The following is a 9,999-nucleotide window of genomic DNA, read 5'->3' as shown; positions in this document are numbered from 1 at the left end:
TGAGGTGAACGTGTGATTCCTCACCCGATTTTGTTGCATTCAAAAGTTCTGAAAATGCAATTATACGATCCAGGTTGCTTAAATTAAAGACCTAATAGCCCCAACTACGAAAACAAATATTCATAGAAGAGAGGGAGGGCTTTTTGCGATCGAGCAGCGATTTCATCCGCTTTCTTCAACAAAAGAAACAATCATAGAAGGAAATAGGGAAGGCCTTTTGAGATCGAGCAGCGATTCATCCACTTCCCTAAAGCACCAATATGCGCAGAGAAAATTGGAAAATATGAGAACACAAATCGAAAACTGCCGGAATTTATGCCTCGTGTGTCCAGTCGACGGAGGCCGGGAAATAAGGAGGTGGTGGAGAGAGGGAGCGAAAATTTTGAAGGATAATGTACAAGAAGTAAATCGTAAGGAAAAAATACAAATGAAGTCCAACGTCAAACGAAGTCGTCGGAAGCGCAAAGCTACTCGTTAGAGTGGCGCCGTCTACAGATGTGGACGAACTCAACTCCAGCTGAGAATTCACTCGGCCAAATAAAATCAGCTATAAGAAGTAAACTTCACTGGAAGACATCAATATAATTCTTGAAAAAGCGGCAAACCTGTATACGAACAGAGAGAGCAACAGCAAATCGAAGCCGAAACACCAAAAAAGGGCTAACCTGTAATTGAACATAGAAAACACGAAGAAAAAGAAAACAAAGGAAACAATGGCTGCGAATGAAGAAAGTAATAAAATTAGATTGGTTGAACACAAAAAAGAGAAAATTACAGGAAAATAGAAGAGAGTCACCTGCACCACGACTCAACCTTTGGAAGCCATAAGCAAAGAATCCCTTGCATAAGAGGCATCGTGCTGTTTCATCTCCTATATCTATGTGTAAGGGAACTAAAACTTAAACCCTAAATAGGTTTTATAAAGGTGTTGAAATCAAACAAATCCAAATGCTAGAAGAACACATTAACCAATTACATCGGTGTATATTCTGCAGATCATTTCAATATTATCATACCCTACTCACCATACCAGAACATTAATCATAAAGAAGTAAAACAAACTTTTACCTTTCCTCTCTTCTACCAGCAAATTTACTTAATTTTTTTTTCTCAAACGACTAAATGGCTATGTTCTCCCTTTCCTTCAGTTCTTCAAATTATCCCAACTTGCGTGAAAAGAAAAAAATATATATATATAGGCAGAAAAAATCCCCAAAATAAATGGAAAATGAAAAATTACCTCGTACCAAGACATATACAAATAAAACGCAAAACACACAGACGATTCAATCTGCTGTCCAGGCCTCACCTGACCGATCGCAAACCTTAAACAAAACGAATTTGAGCAAAAAGGTAAAGGCTGGTTTAAAAAAATATCTAAATATATTTTTGCTGAAAAAAAGAGAGTGCTTAAGTTGAAAAACCAATGAATGAATTTGAGTAGAAGGAGACGATAACAGTGAAAGTTAGGTTTTCTGTAATAGATAACTAATTGAATCCAAAAGGGGGAAAAAACAAAATTGGATTAAAGATAAGGAATAAAAGAAAAGGGAAAAGAAGGAGCAAGAACGTCGATCAAAGACCTCTCGAAAGAAAAATGAAGAGAAAAGACAGGAATTACGCAATTGGAGGAGACAAATATACACAGATGACGATGACATAGCACGAAATTGTTAAATTGGACAAACCTACTTCGAATTCCAAGTAAATAATGTCTCCAAGTTTGTTGATACCTTCAAATCCATGTTGACCTGTACATTAGGAAAATCCTCGTTAAAGAAATAAAATTTCCGAATATTATTTTATAATTGAAAAAAAGAATCCCAAATCTTCAATATCTGTTCCAATCTGATGAAACATATATCACGAAGAATTAATACAACATCCAATAACGAAGACGGGTTTTTTTTTTTTTTAATAATTATTATTAATGCGCGGACAATGACCTCACCTTCCCAATCTTTTCAGGCTCACCGAAGCAATCTAAGTAGTCATCCTGAACAGATATGTCAAAAGTATAAAAATGATGAAGTTTGTTAAAAACAAGTTAGTTGCGCAGACATCTCTCGTGCATGCAAAAACTAACACATGTACATACATTCAAGTAACCACATAAAAATTCGAAAACAGTTGAAAGATTCAAACAAGTCGCACAGAAAATACGAAAAATGTCCTGCAAGAAAACTGTGAAAGAAAGATAAATCCTGATCATCTTGATATGTAAGTAACTGTATTAATGGCTTTCACAGGTTTGGTTAACTAATGAAAACCAGAGATTGCATAACCTATTTTCTTAATGATTTTCCGACACAGAAATGTGGCAGACAAACTCACCTGTACTTGAAAGTAGATTCCCATATCAATAAGCACGTTTTGCACGGTTACATGGTTGTCTAGGTCCTCACCAGCCATGAGCAATGCGCATGCAACCTATAAAAATATAAGAAATTTAAAACTGAAACACTGTTCGTCTTTTGATAAAGGTTAATTAAGCGAAATTACAACATATCCCACTGACTGGAAGGTAAAATGAGTAGTAGGCAGTCTTGTACTGAACAATGCGGCGGTGACTGCAGAAATCAAACCAGAAAATCTTAAAGACCAAAAAAAGACGAGAAGGAAAATAAGTCTAAATGTTGGAAACTGTTATAATTGGTTCGGCATACTACAGCAGGCTTGAAATCGTTCAAAGGGCTTGGTTTATGGAAGGACCGGACTTGATAATTAAGGTAGTGCTGATCTAAGTAGTTATTTTGTAACTTTATTTAGACTATCTTTTTTTTTTCAATGTCAGAAGTTTGAGTATTATATACTCACAGTGGTAATGAGTATTTTGACAAATCCTTTTCTCCTTCATTAGTGGTAATTAAATCTATCATCTGTCCTGAGGCAGTTTGAAATTCAACCTGAAAACAGGGCAAATATTGAATTCAACAATTGCAAACAAATATTTTTGTTGGATCATCATAACTGAGTAGTTAATTTACCTCATTGAACAAATCAAGCAGATCCACATAAAAGAGACTTACTGGATTGTTTCTAAGATCCAATATGTATGATTGAACACCTTGACTCTCCACCTCATGAACCGTATTCTCCATCTCCAATGCTGCGGTCTATATAACACGATCGAAATTACCTTAATTAAGTGCATTTTGTCTCTATATTATATACCATTTTTGATTTAATAATACACCATTTTTTAATTTAGTCCTTAAACCGGAAATGCCCCCAAGTGGAGGTCAATTTGTAATTTCTGGAAATCCACCTCCCTAGCTGAAACAATTTGATAATTGCAGAATTACCCTATACTTACTCCATCTTCCCAGTCGCACTACCAAAATTGCAAATTTGACCCTAAATTAGAGCTCTCTTGCAATATCCGAAATATCTGTCACCATCGCAGTATGCTCTGACTCCTCCTCAGTTATAATCGTGTGTGACTCATTTACGAAAATTCGCAATACCGAGTATAAAATCATATGATTTACGATTCAATTCGTTCATGCCTAAGTCGATTCAAAAGTTAAAATAAATCTTAAATATCAACAAATCGATCAAATTTGACGATTTAGGAAAACTTTAATTCATTATATTATTTATAATAAACTTGTGATAATTACGGTTTTTGTCCCTATGTTATATACAATTTTTTATTTTGGTCCTTAAACCGGAAATGCCCCCAAGTGGAGGTCAATTTGTAATTTCTGAAAATCCACCTCCCTGGCTCAAACAGTTCTGAAAATTCCAGAATCACCCCTATACTTACTCCATCTTCCTACCCGCTCCATCCAAATTGCAAATTTGACCCCAAAGCGGATATCTCTTTCAATATCCAAAATACCCGCCACATTTACGAGAATTTGCAATGCGCGGTGCCGGTGCCTCGGGTGAATACAAGAACTTATCGTATTATGTATTTTCGACATACTTTCATATATCGATTTTTAGGTTGCATTTTATTATCTTTTTTTTATGATTAGGCAAAATTTGTGTCGAATGTGGCGATGGGAAGTGACGATTTGAAGTTGTCTACGAAGGGTGATGTGGGGTCCACTCCCTTAGAAACAAGGGAATTTGCTGGTGCACAAATGATTGTCAAAATATAAACTCGTTTCTGTGTTAACGAAAGCTGATTAATAAGGACTTAATTTTTCTTCCTTCCGTTAAAGGCTATCTGAATGACGGCGCGTGCGATGCGAAATAGGTATATAATATAGGGACCAAAAATCGTAAAAATTGATCGGTTTGTTGATATTTAAGATTTATTTTAACATTTGAACTGACATAGATATGAATGAATTGAATCGTAAGATTTGAATCGTAAATCATAAGGTTTTATGCTCGGTATTGCGAATTCTCGAAATTGTAGCGGATATTTTGGATATTGAAAGAGAGATCCACTTTGGGGTCAAAATTGCAATTTGGGTGGAGCGGATAGGAAGATGGAGTAAGTATAAGGGTAATTCTGCAATTTTCAGAACTGTTTGAGCCAGGGAGGTGAAATTTTTGAAATTACAAATTGACCTCCACTTGGGGGCAATTTCCGGTTTAAGGACCAAAATTAAAAATGGTATATAATATAGGGACAAAAATGTAATTATCACAAGTTTATTATAAATAATATAATAAATTATTTTTTTCATAAATCGTAAATCGTAAAATTTGATCGATTTGTTGATATTTAAGATTTTTTTTTAACTTTGAATCGACTTAGGTATGAACGAATTGAACCGTAAGATTTGAATCGTAAATCATAAGATTTTAAACTTAGAATTGCGAATTTTCGTAAATGAGTCACACACGATTATAGGTGAGAAGTCGTAGAAGCACGCTGCGTTGGTGGTGGATATTTCGGATATTTTAAGAGAGATCCGCTTTGGGGTTAAATTTGCAAATTGGGTGGAGCGGCTGGGAAGATAGAGTAAATAGGGTGATTCTGCAATTTTCAAAACAATTTCAGTAAGGGAGGTTATATATATATATATATATATATATATATATATATATATATATATATATATATATATATATATATATATATATATATATATGGACCAAAAGTCTTAAAATTTAAGTATATATATATAGGGATCTGCTATTTTCTTTTTATGCCTTTTCTTATTCCTTTTTTTTTGCCCCATTTAATTCCAAAACTGCACCGTTTCAATTCCTTCCTCCAATCAACGTCTCCTATTATTTTCTTTTTCATTTATTTTCCAAGTAGCTCGACCGTGACACGCCTGCTTGCTTTCAGTTTTTTTTTTTATTCCGCTTATTGCCAGACGACGGCGTTTAGTTTTCTTTTATTCTGCTACCTGCAACCCGGCCTCACACAGCGCCCACAACTGTTGACCTCCGCCACCCGCTTCGCCGGGCGTCCGCCGCCGCTTCGCCCGATGTGCCTATCACATGGCGCCGCTTTTTTCCTCCAGTAGTATGCCTCGCCGCCCTCCTCGTCTATATCTTTTCTACGGTTCAAGTTCCAACGGAGCCCTTTTTCTTAGCCAGTTCCCTATTTCCTCCCACTTCCATACGTGCGTTGTCCTCCTCCTGCCACCGCTGCAGAAATATTTATTGTTGATTCTTGCTTGGCGGAGGCAGCTTTGTTTCAGGATCCACATTGCTTGCGTGTGTTATTTGCGTTGCTCCTTGTGTACGGAATCACCTCGGATCTACAGGTTTTATGGGATAAATATTATTCTTCTTTTTCTAATGATTTTGCCCATTCTGGGATTTTGACCGAGGCTGAGGTGTTAAAAGAAACTGTTGCAGCTATAGACATGGTTCTTACTTCTATGGATAAATCTATAGCAGATTTTCCATTTCGTTTCTCCTCTACATATCGCCGTGGCGATGACCGCCTTAGCAGAGATTATGAGCATGAGTGTTCTATGGTTGTTTCGCATGAGGATATGCTCTCTATAGGTCGTCTGAATAGCGAGCAAAAATATGCATTCGATCAAGTTGTAGTGCAAATTGATGCAGGTGGGAGTGGAGTTTTTTTCCTTGACGGTCCTGGAGGTACGGGTAAGACATTTCTATATCGTTCATTGTTGGCGTATGTCCGTCATAAGGGGGGTATTGCTTTGGCTGTTGCAAGTTCGGGTGTAGCTGCATCCTTATTGCCTGGTGGTAGAACAGCGCATTCGCGGTTCAAACTACCATTTGATGTTGACGATAGATCCATTGGTAGGATCAGCAAGCAGAGCGATGTTGCTAAATTGATCAGGGCAGCAACACTTATTATATGGGATGAAGCGTCAATGGCGAATCGACATTCTATTGAATCATTTGAAGGGCTACTCACTGATATATGTGACGGGGCATCAGCTTTTGGTGGCAAGATCGTTTTATTTGGTGGAGATTTCAGGCAGACTTTACCAATAGTTGTGGGTGGTTCAAGAGATACCATGATTGGCGCCAGTTTAGTAACTTCTACTTTGTGGAGGGGTATAACTAGGCTTCAGCTCCGAAAAAATGTTAGAGCTAAAGAGGATCCTGAGTTTTCTGAATTTTTACTCAGAATTGGTAATGGAGTTGAGCCATTTATATTTGACGAAAATGTGCAGATCCCGGCATCCATGCTTATTCCTTTTCTCGATCTTCATGCTTCTTTGGATTGTCTTATTCGTCATGTTTATCCTGATTTGGACTATTTCTTGACACATCCTCTATGTTTAATAAATAGAGCCATCCTAACCTCCAAAAATGACTGTGTGGATGAACTCAATGACCTAATAATAGAGCGCTTTCCAGGACAAATCAAGGAGTACGTTAGCTTTAATAGAACAGATGATCCATTGCAACAGGGGGAGTACGAAGACTATTTAGGAACTGTTTCTGCAAACGGGCTTCCTCCCCACATATTAAGGTTAAAGGAAAACTGTCCAATTATGTTATTACGAAATTTGAATCCACTCCAGGGCCTCTGTAATGGCACACGGCTTATTTGTCGACGGTTAGGCGATACTTTTATCCATGCCGAGATAGCTGTTGGCGATTTTAAAGGAAACTTAGTATTTATTCCTCGTATACCTTTGGAGCCATCAAGTAAGTTAAAGTGTCCGATTCCTTTCAAACGGATGCAAATTCCTGTGAGGCCCTGTTTTGCTATGACAATAAACAAATCGCAAGGACAGACTTTACAGCTTGTGGGCATATACCTTAGGGAACCTGTATTTTCTCATGGTCAACTTTATGTTGCACTTTCGCGGGCGAAGTGTGCGAGCGCTGTTAAGGTGCTTATTCATCCAGATTCGAGAGCAAAAAGTTCGATTGATTATACAAAAAATGTTGTGTATCATGAGATTTTTAAATTGGCCGAAGGTGCGTTGCAGTACATTTTTCGGGAATCTTATATTTCCATATTCGTACTTTAGTACACTATTTTTTACTCTCTGCATTTCTATTTTGTTCTATACAGGTGCGCGTTCCTCGGGTTTACCAAATCCACATGTATGTCTTCAGTGATATTTAGTTCTCGGAATCAATTTTTGTGTTTGCTACTTTTGGCCATTATAGATGGTGCAGGTACATACATTTTCTTCATTCTCTATTACATAGTTTATACTACTACTGTGGCCGCTAATATTCGATAATCTCTATTATAGTTATCCCTGATTAATTATAAAAGTTAAAAAATTGCAGCCTAATTTTGTTTGTCGTGAAGAGTTATGTTGAAATGTCTTTCCCCCTGAAGTTTACTCATCGCTATCGCTGCTTGGAGTACACCTAACAATATTAGCATGCCTCTGGATTGCGCCACCAGTATATCCATATTCTGCAACTACAAAGTCAGATTTAGCAAATATATAAAAGAGGCTTTCGTAGGTATACTTATATATTTATATAATTATAATAATATAGTTATAGATATCTTGACTTATTTATAACATGTTTGATTAATTACTTTCATTTGACTGTCGGAAAAAAACGAAGGTGACAACTGGTCATTTGATCAAGAGTCCCAATTGCCTGCAAAGAGGCTATAGCAATCTTGTTCATGTTTGATCTTACCAGTACATGTACCTTCAATAGGTAACGTACAGATAAATTTTTATTAATAAGATTACCCTGTCTGATTTGTTGTTAATTCTGCAAATGAAACTTGTTTAATTTAATTAATGCAGTATAATTGGATAGTACATCGAAGCAAGACAGTGGAATCAGGTACGAATCTGGCTTTGCACCCTTTAATTAACAAATTCAACGTGGTCGTTTCTTAAGAGTAACACGATCTTCTCACATTACAAAAAAGTTGCTACATGAGTGAAATTGTAATAATTATTGTACTACAAAAAAGTTACTACAAAAGTCAAAATGTACATATTTCAGAGTATTTAATTATACTTAACATAAAATACATGAATTCAATACTTAAGATAACGAGAGTATGATCGTAGTTACAAGTTTATGTTAATTAATTTGATCATTCTTTTTAAAACTTTCACGATCAATCATTCATTGACCTTTTGAAATGCACTGTAAATTATATTAGGATGTTGTGCTTCAAATGTAGATAGTAAATTATAATAAGTGTTTCTTCTTTTGTAGGGATTGAATTTGCTGCTTTTGTTCAACTTCCACTACATATTCAGTGGACTGTCGTAATGGAAGAAAAATTGACTTTAAAAGGTTCTTGAGGAGAAAAAGTGTTGGAAGAAAAAATTGGAGCTACGGCGCCGACCCCGAACGGAGTGGCAGTGGCGGTGCGAGGGTTGGCCGAGATTTGAAGCAAGTCAATGGAACACCTGGACAATCGCCGGAAAACAGGTTTAATCGAAATTAAATAAGAAATCAGAAATGGGTGAGGAAGAAAACATCGTATTCAATTCAATGAACCTCAGTTCTGAGGATTAAGAGATATAGATGGGGAAAAAATATATTTCTGAAGCAGTGGCAGAAGGAGGACAACACATGTAGAGGAAAAAGGGAGTGGCTGGAGATATAGACGAGGAGGGCGGCGAGCCATACTACTGGAGGAAAAAAGCGGCGCCACGTGATAGGGGCATCGGTCGAAGCGCCGGCGGACGCCGGGCAAAGCGGGTGGCGGAGGTCCACAACTTTATAATTACTATTTTGGTCCCTAACCCAAATTGCAAATTTGACCCCAAAGTGGATCTCTCTTTAAATATCCAAAATATCCGCCACATTTATCATCACAAGTTTATTATGAATAATATAATAAATTAAAATTTTCCTAAATCGTAAATCGTAAAATTTGATCGATTTGTCGATATATGAGATTTATTTTAACATTTGAATCGACTTAGGCATGAAAAATTGAATCGTAAATCATAAGATTTTAAACTCGGTATTGCGAATTTTCGTAAATGAGTCACGCGCGATTATAGTTGAGGAGTCGAAGCATATTGTGTTGGTGGCGGACATTTCGGATATTGCAAAAGAGATCCACTTTGGTGTTAAATTTGCTATTTGGGTGGAACGACTAGGAAAATGGAGTAAGTATAGTAGTGATTCTGCAATTTTCAAAACTGTTTCAGTCAAGGAAGTGGATTTCCAGAAATTACAAATTGACCCCCACTTGGGGTACATTTCTTGTTTAAGGACCCAATTAAAAAAAATGTATGTAATATATGGACAAAAAATCGTAAAATTTGATTGATTAGTTTATATTTAAGATTTATTTCAACATTTGAATCGACATAGATAAGAATGAATTGAATCGTAAGATTTGAATCGTAATCATAAGATTGTATGCTCGTTATTGCGAATTTTCGTAAATGTGGCGGATATTTTGGATAGTGAAAGAGAGATCCACTCTTTGGGGTCAAATTTGCAATTTGGGTGGAGCAGTTAGGTAGATGGAGTAAGTATAGGGTTGATTGTGCAATCTCCACAACTATTTCAGCCAGGGAGGTGGATTTTCGGAAAGTACAAATTGACCTCCACTTGGGGGCACTTCCGATTGAAAAACCAAAATTAAAATTCGTATATAATATATGGATCAAATCTGTAATTATCGTAATTTTATTA

At 36.5% G+C, this 9,999-nt stretch overlaps 2 protein-coding genes and 1 long non-coding RNA gene across 11 annotated transcripts in view; 2 read left to right on the top strand and 1 right to left on the bottom strand.

Moving 5' to 3' along the window:
- LOC105973367 (farnesyl pyrophosphate synthase 2) lies at window positions 1-3,141 on the bottom strand. 9 transcript variants are annotated; one of them, XR_016034528.1, is made up of 8 exons: window positions 2,988-3,134; window positions 2,818-2,906; window positions 2,519-2,570; window positions 2,335-2,430; window positions 1,952-1,996; window positions 797-1,751; window positions 606-665; window positions 1-517 (listed from the first exon to the last, which is right to left on the bottom strand). XR_016034528.1 is itself a non-coding variant. In XM_088825775.1 (7 exons), exons 1-7 carry the CDS (start codon window positions 3,099-3,101, stop codon window positions 1,287-1,289), a joined length of 453 nt encoding a protein of 150 aa, XP_088681901.1. In that variant the 5' UTR covers window positions 3,102-3,134; the 3' UTR covers window positions 1-1,286. The 9 variants fall into 9 exon arrangements, 5 of the variants coding, with proteins under 5 accessions (XP_088681901.1, XP_088681900.1, XP_088681902.1 ...); XR_016034525.1 differs by having other exon boundaries at window positions 606-1,751; XR_016034526.1 differs by having other exon boundaries at window positions 1-665.
- The window catches only part of LOC105973528 (uncharacterized), a 43,486-nt gene continuing 34,813 nt past the window's right edge, over window positions 1,327-9,999 (top strand). Inside the window, exon 1 of the long non-coding RNA XR_016034532.1 lies at window positions 1,327-1,414. This is a non-coding gene — a long non-coding RNA (uncharacterized LOC105973528). The remainder of the gene's footprint in view (window positions 1,415-9,999) is intronic.
- LOC105973366 (uncharacterized) lies at window positions 5,585-8,611 on the top strand. Its single transcript, XM_088825660.1, has 6 exons — window positions 5,585-7,329; window positions 7,427-7,533; window positions 7,651-7,833; window positions 7,942-8,040; window positions 8,133-8,172; window positions 8,557-8,611. Exons 1-2 carry the CDS (start codon window positions 5,784-5,786, stop codon window positions 7,471-7,473), a joined length of 1,593 nt encoding a protein of 530 aa, XP_088681786.1. The 5' UTR covers window positions 5,585-5,783; the 3' UTR covers window positions 7,474-7,533; window positions 7,651-7,833; window positions 7,942-8,040; window positions 8,133-8,172; window positions 8,557-8,611.

The sequence above is a fragment of the Erythranthe guttata genome, chromosome 11, assembly GCF_056151865.1.
Source record: "Erythranthe guttata isolate IM_541 chromosome 11, IM_541, whole genome shotgun sequence".
Lineage (NCBI taxonomy): Eukaryota > Viridiplantae > Streptophyta > Magnoliopsida > Lamiales > Phrymaceae > Erythranthe > Erythranthe guttata.
This window is presented reverse-complemented; position numbering and strand designations above follow the sequence as displayed.